The sequence below is a fragment of the Elaeis guineensis genome, chromosome 8, assembly GCF_000442705.2.
Source record: "Elaeis guineensis isolate ETL-2024a chromosome 8, EG11, whole genome shotgun sequence".
In the NCBI taxonomy this organism is placed as follows: Eukaryota; Viridiplantae; Streptophyta; class Magnoliopsida; order Arecales; family Arecaceae; genus Elaeis; species Elaeis guineensis.
This window is the reverse complement of record NC_026000.2, coordinates 131,472,985-131,487,133: the sequence shown is the minus strand read 5'-3', so window position 1 is coordinate 131,487,133 and position 14,149 is coordinate 131,472,985. Positions and strand designations below refer to the sequence as shown.

General features: G+C 55.4%; 1 protein-coding gene across 1 annotated transcript; it reads left to right on the top strand.

Moving 5' to 3' along the window:
* The first annotated feature begins 441 nt into the window (after window positions 1-441).
* LOC105036964 (probable aldo-keto reductase 2) lies at window positions 442-13,149 on the top strand. The gene is given in 8 exon segments (XM_073242797.1): window positions 442-510; window positions 689-856; window positions 6,291-6,303; window positions 12,212-12,303; window positions 12,306-12,362; window positions 12,365-12,424; window positions 12,717-12,888; window positions 13,016-13,149. Coding segments are annotated over 8 exon segments (765 nt in total).
* The last annotated feature ends 1,000 nt before the right edge of the window (window positions 13,150-14,149 follow it).

Genomic DNA, 14,149 nt, shown 5'->3' with positions numbered 1-14,149 from the left:
CTTTCTTTTTCTTTTCTTTTTCTTCTTTTTCTTTTCTTTTTCTTCTTTTTCTTTTCTTTTCCTTCTTCTTCTTTTCTTTTTCTTTTTCTTTTCCTTCTTCTTCTTCTTTTTCTTTTCTTCTTCCCGTGGACTTGTTTTGGGCTGAAACAGGGGACCGTGAGGTCCCCTCGTTTGGTGGCCGGCCGGCGGCGCAGCCGGCATGGGACGACCTTCGGCAGGAGAGGAGACATTCAGATGGCAAGGGGCGGCCAAAGCGATGGTCGACGGTGACCACCGGCGATGAAAAATGGCAAAAAAAAAAAAAAATTCTTTCGCAACAAAATCCGGCAACTTCGGTCGCCGGCGAGCGTGCACATCGGCACGGGAAGGAAGGGGGAGGAGAGAGGAAGGGGAGGAAGCTTACCTCCGACGCCGGTGAGGCTTTTCCGGCGAGAAAATTGGATGGCACAAGGACGGGTCTCCGTGAAGAAATTTTCGGCGAGTGCCGCGGTTTTGCCCCGGGATTCTTTGGTAGGAAGAAGGGAGAAGGGTCTCCCCTTTAAATAGAACCAAAGGAGAGGAGTTTGACTCCTCTCCGGTGAGGTTTCCGACTCCGATTAGGAGCCGGTCGGGAGAAGAAGACTCTCTGTGGGAGTCTTCATCATTTTTTTTTTGGTTTGTTTGGGCTGGCTGGGCTATCACACTCGAGGTCTCTGCCCAAGGCCTTGGTTGCATGGGAATGTCTGCTTTCTTCGGGCTTCCAAAACCTGATCCTGAAATGATTGCACTCATCCACCATGCAGTCAACGCCGGTGTCACCTTCCTCAACACCGCCGACGTCTATGGCCCCTTCACCAATGAGCTCCTCCTTGGCAAGGTCCCTTCTTCATTCCAATTTCCCCCCCTATTTTTTTTTCTTTTATAGTTTAGATGTGTTGGATGGGTGATCCTTGATATAATGATAAGATTGCTCTATTATGATCGATATGTTACGGGTTTGAAACATAGAAATAGCCTCTTTCTATATAGAGATATAGCTGCTGTTGGGGGGATACCCACCGACCGACCGACCGACTGTCGGAGGGCCCGACCGACTGGCAGCCCGACCGACTGACGGCCCGACCGACTGGCGACCGACCGACTGGCGGCCCGACCGACTCCGACGGACGACTCCGACTGGTCGATAGACCGACCGATCGTCGGTCGGGGCGACCGACTGACGGATGCCATCAGCGGCTAACAACCGGCCATTCAACGGCCCATCGCCGACTGGAGATATGTCGGGCATATCCATCCCGACCGACTGAACCCAGAGGTCTGATGGCCGACTCACATGAAACTCGCCGACCGACGGAGGAACCCGACGCCACTCTGCTGGCCACCGACCTAGGGTCGGCCGACTCCTCCGATCGCCGTACAGCCGCCAGACCTTGTCAGCTCTGATACGGACATGCGGCGCGGTTACCTAGGGGCATTGTCCCACCGAGGGCATTGTCAACCCTGGTGATTGGACAGCCACACGGCGACATGACATTTTCACGGCGACTCTGACAGTCCACAGTGAGTTGACAGTTTCTCACTTGTCCGTGCCATTAATGACGGTGCCATACCGTGCTCCACTATATAAACCGGGGAAGGCAACAGTGCAAAGGATCGATCCGCCCCGTCTCTCCACAAGCGCAGGCTCGCTCCTTTCTCTCTCTCTCTCTCTCAGAGCTCTCTGTCTACATTTCACTGTTGCCCAGTCACCTCTCTGACTTGACCGTCGGAGGGTCCCCGCCGGAGCCGCCTCCGGTCAGTGCGGACTTCCTTTTGCAGGTGCACGCTCCCCGGCGATCGGGCGACGAGGCGATTGGCCGCAACAGATTGGCGCGCCAGGTAGGGGACAGCATGACAAAGATAAGAGCTCAACGATCGAGAGTCACTGGGTTGGCCAGGCGCTCTTCCCGTCGGGAAGAGGCCTCCCCGCCACCACCGACGGCGGAGCCTAGCTCTCCGCGCCCTGCAGTGACCACGGAGGCCCAAATTGCGGCCATCGTACGACAGATGACCGTACTGACCGACGCAGTCAAAAGCCTCCAGCAGCAACCGGCGGCCCGACCTATGCCCTCCAGGAGCAGCCACCGACGACCGCGCCAATCCCTGTCGCCTCCATGCGAGCGCTCCCAACAGCGCTCCCACGGAGGGAAGGAGGGACGACCACGGCGCGACGACCGACGGTCCCAGCGGCCCTCTCCCTCCCCGTTGGAACGGGCAAGGAAGGAGAAGCGGCCGCGCACGCCGTCGGCCTCCCTCTCAGAATCCTCTGGAAACTCCACTCCTGGGGTCTCCCAGCATCGACGAGCGGACGACTACGAGCGACGGTTCGAGGAAATCGATCGCTGACTCGCTCAACTGCAAACGGACGGCCAGAAGTCTTCGAACGATGTCAACTTCCAGACCGCCCAACCTCTCTCCCGACTGGTCCTCGATGAACCGATTCCCAGTCGGTTCAAGATGCCACACGTGGAGCCATACGACGGCTCCACCGACCCAGTCGACCACCTCGAGAGCTATAAAGCTCTCATGACAATTCAAGGGGCAACCGACGCTCTTTTTTGCATCGGCTTCCCCGCCACACTCCGCAAGGCTGCCAGGGCTTGGTACTCCAGTCTCCGATCGGGAAGTATCCATTCCTTCGGACAGCTCGAGCACTCGTTCGTGGCCCATTTCAGCACCAGCCGAAAGCCGCCGCGAACGTCGGACAGCCTTTTCTCCCTCAAGCAGGGGGAAAACGAGACGCTCCGATACTTCGTGGCGCGATTCAACGCGGCCACGCTCGAGGTCCGGGACCTAAACGAAGACATGGCTGTCTCAGCCATGAAGCGGGGCCTGAGGGTGTCCCGATTCACTTATTCTCTGGACAAGACCCTCCCCCGGACTTATGCCGAGCTACTGGAGCGCGCATACAAGTATATGCGCACGGACGAAGGAGCGTCCGACCGACGCTTGGCCGAGCCCAGAGGCCCGAAGGAGAAGCGGAGGAAAGGTCGGGAGCCCGCCGAACCAAGCAGACCCCCGACCGATAGTCGGCTCTCTCCACCCCGACAGATCCAAAAATCGCCCCGACGGCAGACTTCGAGGCCGGTGCATCCCAGGTACGACTCCTACACTCCTCTCTCCGCTCCCCGTGCGCAGATCCTGATGGAGATCGAGGGAGAAGAATACCTGCGACGGCCTCCACCTCTGAAGGCAAAAGGCCTCGACCGTCGGAAGTACTGTCGGTTCCACCGAAGCCACGGCCACGACACCGAGCGGTGCATCCAGTTGAAGGATGAGATTGAAAATCTCATCCGCCGGGGGTACCTCGGCAAATTCTGGAAGGGTCCGCCGACCCAACCAGTTGCCGATCGACGCCCCCAGCCGACTGAAGAGGCGGCGACCAACCAGCCGATGGCCGGAGTCATTAACATGATCTCCAAGCGGCTGGGCCCGGGGACGTCTGCAGGAGGGGAGCCGACGAAAAGGCCACGCCCGGACGATGCAATCACCTTCACAGAAGATGACGTTCGGGGCATCGAAACCCCCACGACGACGCTGTTGTTGTGTCGGCGACAATAGCCAATTATGATGTAAAACAAATTTTTGTTGATAATGAAAGTTCGACAAATATTTTGTTTTACTCGACCTTCTCCCGAATGCGACTGTCAACTGACCGACTTAGGAGGGTCCCTGTGCCCCTGATCGGCTTTGCCGGAGACGCTGTCACGACAGAGGGAGAAATCACCCTGCCCGTGACGGTCGGCACCGAACCACGGCAAAGCACGGTCTCCCTCACTTTCGCGGTCGTCCAAGTTCCTTCGGCCTACAATGCCATACTTGGCCGACCCGGATTGAATGCCCTCAAGGCGATCGTCTCGACGTACCATCTCCTTGTTCGATTTCCGACCAAAAATGGAGTCGGGGAGATGCGCGGAGATCAACAGCTCGCCCGACGATGCTTCCAAATCTTCGCTCAAAGCGACGAGTCGAAGGATCCTCTGACAATCGACAAGCTGGACCAAAAGGAGGAGGAAGAACGGGGTTCGTCGGTCGAGCAGCTCGAGGCGATCCCGATAGAAGAAAATCCCGACAGGAAAGTTTGGGTCGGGTCTCAATTGCCCGACGCCGAACGACGCCGACTGGCGGAGCTGCTGACGGCCAACGCCGACATATTTGCTTGGTCGGCAGCAGATATGTCGGGCATCCCTCCAGAAAAATAACTCACCGACTCAACATCGACCCGACGATGAAGCCGGTGAGGCAGAAGAAAGGTCCTTCGCCCCAGAGAGGCAGAGGGCCATCGACGAAGAAGTGGACAAGCTACTCGAAGCAGGCTTCATTCGGGAATCCACGTATCCCGATTGGCTCGCCAATGTTGTCATGGTCAAGAAAGCCAACGGGAAGTGGAGGATCTGCATCGACTATACCGACCTAAACAGAGCCTGCCCAAAGATAGCTTCCCACTTCCGAAGATCGACCAGCTGGTGGATGCGACGTCCGGATTCCGACTGCTCAGCTTCATGGACGCTTCGCCGGGTACAACCAGATCCGGATGGCGCTGAAGACGAGGAGCACACCGCGTTCGTGACTCCCAAGGGCCTCTACTGTTATCGGGTGATGCCCTTCGGACTGAAGAACGCCGGCGCCACCTACCAGCGACTCGTCAATAAGGTCTTCAAAGACCAGATCGGGCGCAACATGGAGGTGTACGTGGACGACATGCTGGTGAAAAGTGCGCAGATCCCGGACCACGTTCAGGATCTCGAGGAGACCTTTTGCACCCTTCGACGACACCGAATGAAGCTCAACCCGACCAAGTGTGCTTTCGGGGTGACCTCAGGGAAGTTCCTCGGATTCCTCATTTCTCAGAGAGGGATCGAGGCCAACCCTGAGAAAATAAAGGCAATCCTCGACATGCGTCATCCGAACACCAAGAAGGAGGTCCAACAGCTGAACGGAAAAATCGTCGCTCTTAGCCGATTTATTTCCCGATCAGCTGAAAGGTGCCTCCCGTTCTTCAAGACTTTGCGTCAAGCAAACGGTTTCTCTTGGTCGGATGAGTGCGAACAGGCCTTCGAAGACCTGAAAAGGTACTTGGCTTCCCCGCCGCTGCTCGTAAAGCCGCAGGTCGGGGAGACCTTGTATCTCTATTTGGCCACATCTTCCGAGGCGATCAGTTCGGTGCTCGTTCGAGAAAACGAATGCCGAACTCATCAGCCCATCTACTACACCAGCAAAGTGCTCCACGGCGCCGAAGCCAGATACTCGGAGACGGAAAAGATGATTTTCGCCCTGACCGTTCCGCGCAACGGCTTCGACCATACTTCCAGGCCCACGCCATAGTGGTACTCACCAATCAGCCCCTGAGGGCGATACTGCGCCGACCCGACACATCCGGACGACTCGCAAAGTGGGCGATGAAGCTTAGCGAGTTCGACATTCAGTACCGACTAAGGCCTGCCCTGAAGGCCCAGGTCCTGGCCGACTTCATCGCCGAATGCCCGACGACCGACCCAGGGTCGGGAGCTGAAGACCCGGGACGAGATGCGGTCTCTGAGTCAGACCCGATCTCCACCTGGGTACTCCACATCGACGGAGCCTCAAACGCTCAGGGAAGCGGGGCCGGGCTCCTGCTCACGAATTCGGACGGGGTAGTCACCGAATACGCCCTCCGGTTCGACTTCAAGACCTCCAACAATCAAGCCGAATACGAGGCACTCCTCGCTGGCCTGAGGATGGCGAAGGAGCTGGGCATCGACAGCCTCCGGGCATTCTCCGACTCTCAGCTGATCGTGGGGCAGGTCAAGGGCGACTTCGAGGCGCGAGATCCGACCATGATCAAGTACCTCCAGAAAGTGAAGGACCTCATGGTGCGCCTTGAGTATTTCGAGATCTCCCACATCCCCAGGTCGGAGAACGTCCGTGCCAACGCACTCTCCAGATTGGCAACGTCGGCCTACGACTCTTTGGGTCGGACGTTCGTCGAAAACCTCCAGCAGCCGAGCATCGATCGGGTCGAAGAAGTGCAGCAGCTAACGTCCGAACTAAGTTGGATGGACCCGATCGTCCGGTACCTGACCGACGGGATCAGTCCCGAAGATCCCGCGGAGGCCAAGCGACTCCGGTGGTCGGCCTCGCAATATGTGATCATGGATGGCCGACTCTACAAAAGGTCATTTTCCCTCCCTTTGCTCAGGTGCTTGGGGCCGACCGACGCCGACTACGCTCTCCGAGAGGTTCACGAAGGAATTTACAGAAACCACTTGGGGGGCAAGTCTCTAGCCTTCAAGGTCCTGCGACAAGGCTACTACTGGCCGACCATGAAGAAGGATGCGGCAGAGTTGGTCCGGAGATGCGAGCCATGCCAAAAGTATGCCAATATTCAGCACCAACCGGCCAGCCGAATCGCTCCCATTGTTGCTCCGTGGCCCTTCGCCCAGTGGGGAGTCGACATTCTCGGCCCATTTCCACCAGCATCGGGCTAGAGGAAGTTCATCGTTGTCGCCATCTACTACTTCACGAAGTGGGTCGAGGTCGAGCCCTTGGCGCAGATCACCGAGCGGAAGATGGAGGACTTCATCCAAAGGTCCATCATCTTTAGGTTCGGATTGCCGCACACCATCATCACCGACAACGGACGGCAATTCGACAACCAAGACTTCAAAGATTTCTGCGCCAGGTTCTACATCCGGCACCGACTGACTTCAGTCGGGCACCCACAGTCCAACGGTGAGGTTGAGGTGACCAACCGAACCTTGCTTTACGGGCTCAAGACCCGATTGAATGAAGCCAAAGGTCTCTGGGTCGACGAGCTGGGCTCCGTTCTGTGGGCTTACCGAACGACCCCCCGCGTCCCGACCGGGGAGTCGCCGTTCAGCTTGGCCTACGGGACAGAGGCTATGATCCCGCTCGAGATTGGCCTACCATCTTCAAGGGTCGAGCAGTACCGAGAGCCGGACAACTCCGAGGGTCGGAGGGCCGACCTGGACCTCCTCCCCGAACTACGAGATGAGGCTCAAATCCGAATGGCTTCATACCGACAGAGGGTCGCCCGGTACTACAACGCCAAGGTCAGACCGAAGCTTTTCAAGCCTGGCGACCTGGTCTTGAGGAAGGCAGAAGTGTCGAAGCCCTTGGACCAAGGGAAGCTGGCTCCCAACTGGGAAGGACCCTACAAGGTTGCGGACACCTACGGGCCGAGGGCCTATCGGCTGGAGACCCTTGAGGGGAAGCCCATTCCCCGGACTTGGAACGCCGACAACTTGAAGCTGTATTATCAGTGAATTTTGTAATTCAATAATCGGAATACAAGTTCGGTTTGAAATCTCAGAGTCTTAACTCTTCGACTAATGATCGGCGCTTAGCCCCAACGTATCGACGTGGACCTAGCATCCACCTAAAATCGACGACCTCATCATCGGTAACGCATCGGACTTTTACAAGGACCGATGCGTCTACAATTACGGGAGTCAACACTCCTTCGACGATCGACGACGCATCGGACTTTTACAAGGACCGATGCATCTACAATGACGGGAGCTGACACTCCTTCGATGATGCGTCGGACCCTCACAAGGGCCGACGGACTCTTAGGAACGGGAGTTGCACTCCTTCGACTTTCGGCAACGCATCTGCCCTTGACAAAGGCCGATGCATCTGCTGCGACGGGAGTTCATACTCCTTCTACGGTCGGACCACCGACCGACAGGCCGATCGGGCCCCGACCAAAGAAAGGCTAAACGCCCACGCGACTGTCGTCGCGACTTCCGACCAGGCTACGGCCGGTCGAGGGATATTCGGCTTACCACCGTCTATCACACGACACGACCTTAGTCGCATCCACGACTTACCGACCGACCTACGGCCGACTGAACGACATTCGGCTTGCTACCGTATGTCGGAAGACACAGAACCCGACGCAAGGGCATGGGGACCCGACTTACTATCATTTCCCCGACGCTGCGCCGGACGACGACCGACTAAACGCATCTATGGAAGCCCGACTACCGAACCTTTACCAGGTTCGGTCGGCTCCCGACTCAAAGATGCACCCGACTGACGACTTTGACTATCAGAAGCCGACCTAAAGTCGGGATCACTCTACCTTCGGGGCTGCACAAGTTATCGAAGTCCTACCGACTTACGTGAGTTAGCGACTTACTTAAGTTAGCGACTAACGATCAACATTGCAGCAATGATCGGCATTGCAAATAAATGAGAAAGAAAGAAGTTTCATTCATTGATGAAAAGAAATTACAAAGTCAGGTCGAAGCCCGATTACATGTATTTTCAGAAAACAAAAAGTAAAGGTAGTCGGCAGGGCCCGATCATCCGTCCTAGTCGATCTCTTCGACCGACGGAGGATCGGGGATGATCGGCGTATCGGCCATGAGTGGCGCTGGGTCGGCGGTCGAAGGATGGGCTTCAGTTGGCAAGGGGACTTCGGTCGGCACCTGCTCCGGGATGGCTTCCTCCGCCACGATGACGCCTCCCGACGGCTGGTCAGCCATCTCCTCGGTTCCTTCTCCTTCGGCTCCTTCCTCCTCGGCTAACGGCGGGACGACGCGGCTGACGTCCAACTTCGGGTACAAGGCATGGACGGTGTCCCGACCGTCCTCGAACCCGACCCGATATGAGGCGAAGCCCGATTCGAGCATCTCCTCCCGGTATTGGTCGGACGACCGGAAGTCCTCCACCGCCCGATCGGCCGACTCCCTCGCCGACCTTGCCTCGTCCTCAGCACGGGCGAGCTCCTGCCTCGCCGACTCTGCCTCGACCTTTGCCATTTCGGCATCGATCTGGGCGATGGACAACTCCTCTTCGGCTTCGGCGAGCTTCTCCAGGCTGACCCGAAGTTGCTCGCGTTCCCCTTGGAGTTCGGCGGTGGCACCATCCCGTTCGCGTCGAAGGCGACGCACGGCCCGACCTTTGTGCTTGGCCTCCTTCTTGGCCGACCGGAGTTCGGACCCGAGCCGGGAGACCTCGTCGACTAACTTGGCCTCCCGGTCGGCCGATTGCTGAAGTTGGTCGGCCAACATTGCCCTCTCAGCCTCGGCCGCCGCCGACTTCTCCTTGAAGGCTGCTCGAACGTTGTCGAACCTTCGGTACCCGGCTTCCAGTTCGGACATCGTGAAGATCAGCTGCCGATGGAAAAAACCTCGTCAGAATCGCATAACAAGGAAAATTTTTAAGTTAAAGGAGAAGTGATGCGAAGCTTACCTTAACCATCGTCGGGTAGAACCGCGACAGCATCTCGGTCACCTGCCGAGATCGCAGCGACTCTACGTCGGCTGGGAGGAGGATCCCTTGGCACAACCTCCTCGCAAGATTGTGGTCGGCCAACGCCGACGCACCCTCGGGGTAGTATGCACTGGGAGGCATTGAGCGGCTCCCCGACCTATCCTCCTCCACGGGCTCCATCAGGGCTTTCCCCCGATCAGCTGCCCCGATCGATGGGACCGACAGCGACGGGACGCTGGAGTTCGACCCGGCGCCCCCCGTCGTGCCAACGGACGCCACCGGACGATGTTCGATTTCCCGAACGTCATCCAGCTCCACCCGCACCGGCGAAGCCGCCGATGTTCCTTCGGCCGCCTCCTCAGTCGGCCTCTCCTCTACTTGGACCGTCGGAGCCGCGAGGGCTATGACCGGCTCCGACTGGTCGGTCGCCGATGCCTCGACGGTCGGCGGAGCTGGAGCTGGTTTCTTTGGAGGGAACGAAGGGCCGGCCCCCGATGCTGGCCTCTTCCTCGTCGCAAACTGTCGAATCTCGACGTCCGTCGGTCTCATCCTTGGTGGTATCCCTGCAATACCGACAAAAATGTTAAAAACCGGACCAAGAGCCGAACAAAAAGAAAAGCCGGGGGATCGGGCGATACCTATTCGGGGGACCAGACTCAAGCCGGCATCATAGAGAGCTTGTTCGGTAACAAGCTCCCTCTGCTTCGGGACCGACATATCTTTCAGTCGGTGGAAGTCCTCCCGGTCGTCCGCCTCCACCCGACTGTTGTCGTTGGCCTCGGTTCGGGGCACACCCCAGCGAGAAGGAAAGCCCCAGGGAGAGGAGGAGGAAACAAAAAAGAATTGGTTCTTCCATCCATGAATGGACGATGGAAGATCGGTGATGAAGGCAAGACCCTTTCGGGGGGTGAAGAGCCACCACCCTCGGGCTTTAGGGTGGGGTCGGAGCACAAAGAATGTCCGAAAGAGTGAAATGCGGGGGTTGGTCGGCAAGAGCTGACACAACAGCGCGAAGGAAATGATTAAACGAACAGAGTTCGGCGTCAGTTGCGCCGGACAGAGTCCGTAATAATCTAGTAGATTCCGGACGAACTCCAAAATCGGAAGCCGAAGACCCGCACGAAGGTCTTCAACGTATAGCGCCAGGTCGCCAGGCGGAGGGTTGTTGACCCGACCGTCGGCCCCTGGAGCGGAGAGCCGAAACTGCTCCGGGATGCGATAGTGCTCCCGAAGCCGATCGACGTTCGGCCCCGAAAGCGAGGAGGCCTCATCTTCCGGAGCCGATCGGGAGTCGTCGGTCGGGTTCCCCGACCGAGCTCCCTGGGTCGGATTCCTGGTCATTATGTCGGAACCGAAAGAAGAAGGAAGAGAAGAGAAGAAAGAAGAAGGAGAAGAGGGGACCACGAACCAGATGGATCCCTCCGAAAGCGAGAGAGCTCTGCCCGCGACGACTGAGAAATCGCCCGGACAGAGTTTCCCCAGCAAAATGGCAAGTGTGGGTCAGGGGTCCGGGAGGTCCTATATATATATAGGGCCGACCGACGGCCGAGATGCTTCCGCGCCGACCAAAGACCTGCAGATGCGCGACGCGTGGCGCCCGCCGGTTGGCGGAGGATTCGGCGCGCCCCGTCCCGAGACGGTCGCACCGCCCACATTAAATGCCGGAGGGAGCGCCGGCCAACTACCTCGACACGCGGCACGCAGAGCGCGGCTCCGCATTCATGCGCCCGCGCCGATTCGCGTTCCCGAAGGGATGCCTGACAGCGGCCCACTCTCCCACGATCGGCGCCGAATATCTGGTCGTCTGACGCCGTATCGTCCGGCGCCCGATCTTCTGACACCGACGTAACGTCTGACGACGACAAGACGTGGCGTCTGACACCGACTAGAGGTCCGGATCACTTGGCATTTATGAGGCGTCTGACATCGGATCAGTCGGCGGTACGGTCGGATCCACGCATGCGACAAATCCACTCCCAGTCGTCCGGAATCGCTACCCGAATGAAAGCATCAGCCAGCTCACCACCCGACTTAGGAGTGGAGGGGGGCAACTGTTGGGGGGATACCCACCGACCGACCGACCGACTGTCGGAGGGCCCGACCGACTGTCGGACCGACCGACTGGCGGACCGACCGACTGGCGACCGACCGACTGGCGGCCCGACCGACTCCGACGGACGACTCCGACTGGCCGATAGACCGATCGATCGTCGGTCGGGGCGACCGACTGACGGATGCCATCAGTGGCTAACAACCGGCCATTCAACGGCCCATCGCCGACTGAAGATATGTCGGGCGTATCCATCCCGACCGACTGAACCCAGAGGTCTGATGGCCGACTCACATGAAACTCGCCGACCGACGGAGGAACCCGACGCCACTCTGCTGGCCACCGACCTAGGGTCGGCCGACTCCTCCGATCGCCGTACAGCCGCCAAACCTTGTCAGCTCTGACACAGACATGCGGCGCGCTTACCTAGGGGCATTGTCCCACCGAGGGCATTGTCAACCCTGGTGATTGGACAGCCACACGGCGACATGACATTTTCACGGCGACTCTGACAGTCCACAGTGAGTTGACAGTTCCTCACTTGTCCGCGCCATTAATGACGGCGCCATACCGTGCTCCACTATATAAACCGGGGAAGGCAACAGTGCAAAGGATCGATCCGCCCCGTCTCTCCACAAGCGCAGGCTCGCTCCTTTCTCTCTCTCTCTCTCAGAGCTTTCTGTCTACATTTCACTGTTGCCCAGTCACCTCTCTGACTTGACCGTCGGAGGGTCCCCGCCGGAGCCGCCTCCGATCAGTGCGGACTTCTTTTTGCAGGTGCATGCTCCCCGGCGATCGGGCGACGAGGCGATTGGCCGCAACAGCTGCATACATTTGACTTGTATGCTGTGCTGCCATTTTTCAATTGTAGGTGTGTCAGAGTATTTTAGAGTTGGTTAAGTTACCTGGTTATGGATGCAGGCCTTGAAGGAAGGGTGGAGCTGGCCACCAAGTTTGGGGTGGTATTCAGTACCGGGGAGAGGGAGGTGCGAGGAGACGGCCGATGGAGTTTTGTGGAGATCCGGCATATGTGAGGGCTGCCTGCGAGGCAAGCTTGAAAAGGCTCTCGGTATTGACTACATTGATCTCTACAATCAGCACCGGATCGACACCCGAATTCCTATCGAAGTCACGGTATGCATGTTTCATTGCACCAAGCCTCTCATTGGACTCAAAGCTTTGCATGCCATGAGTTCATAGCTTTGTTTTAGAAATTTATTAAATATTTTTTTATAAATGTAAAATTGTGCAATTATTATTGATGTTTGCTATCATGTCTCTTTAATCTCTTTGATATTCTTGATCATCTTATAAAAGGTCTCCTGATTTGTTTGGGTATCTCTTTCTGATTCATACTAAAACACCACATGCCTTGCAAAAAGTTTCTTAAATAAAAATCTTCCATGATCATTCTTTGCTTCTCCAGATGGGAGAACTTAAAAAGCTAGTTGAAGAAGGAAAGATAAAATATATAGGGTTGTCTGAGGCCCCTGCACCAACTATCAGGAAGGCACATGCGGTTCATCCAATTACTGCTGTCCAGCTTGAATGGTCTTTATGGACAAGAGATGTAGAAGAAGATATAGTTCCTACTTGCAGGTGAGCTTTTTCTCCCACAGTGCATAACTTTCATGTAGAGAAATTAGTTGCCCACAATTTGTTCTGATGTTGTTGGTGCTGTTGTTCTTGTTGTTTTACCTTTCTTCCCTGTTATGAAATTGGTTGGAGAACTTGGCATAGGAATTGTTGCCTACAGCCCACTGGGGAGAGGCTTTTTCTCCTCGGGGCAAAGATTATGTATCATCTATCTGAGCAAGATTTTGGGAAGGAAATTTTTATTAGACTTGCTTTCTCCTTGACTACTTTGTTCTATTGCTTCTGCTGTGAGACATTTAGGGCATGTCTAGGTATTTGTATAGGATTGGTATGAAAATCCTATAGTATTTGTAGATGGGACCATTCATTTAAGCATGATCCTATATCAACCAACTACCACCTAGCCCAAATCCAGTGGGAAGAAAACTTAACCTCCATAGGTCTTTTTTTTCTTCCTACAATTTAAAAATTAGGTCTGTGTTGAGTTTAGATAAGCTCTCAATCCTACGACACTCACTATCTGCTTAGATACTAATATCGAATAGATCCAACATGCCTTCTGAAGATATGTCCCTTATCCTTTTCTCTAGGTTCTCCAAATATATAGGAACTCTTCCCCTTGAACTCTTCAAGATCCCATCGATAGTCACCAACTCAACCAAGATGCAATCAATTTTATTTATGTGGTAGTTTACTTTAAACTTCCATATGAATTGATAAGAAATTGCAGGATCAAATCCATTCGCAATTCTTTATGCTTGGATATACTGAGCTTCTCCAGCTTATCTTAGTCCTTAATCATTGTCAAACAATGATTATGAACTGATTGCCTTTTGTCAATGTCAAACGGTCTGATAACATAGGGATATCCTAGTTAGCTCAACTTCTTAGAATTAAAACTATTTTAGATTTTTAAGCTAGTCTTTATAACTAGATTGATTATCAATTGGTTCTAAACTAGAGGATTAGAAGCCTATATTTATTCTATCAGAGAGTAGAGATTCTAATTAGATGTTCGTACTTGATTTAAAATTTATTCTAGAGATTTTTAAAATAAATATGCTCCCATATTTTCTTGAATCTCTTATACTTCTCGAGTAAAGAGATGAAAATCTTTTATGACAAGATTTCTGGTGGGTACTGCGGTCCCACTGATTTACACGCACCTCATCTAATAGTCATTGATGAGTGCAAACCAATGAGTGGATAACTCTTTGTCCATTGCTTCTTTAAGTAAGATGTAGTGACTTCGATCTCTAAGCC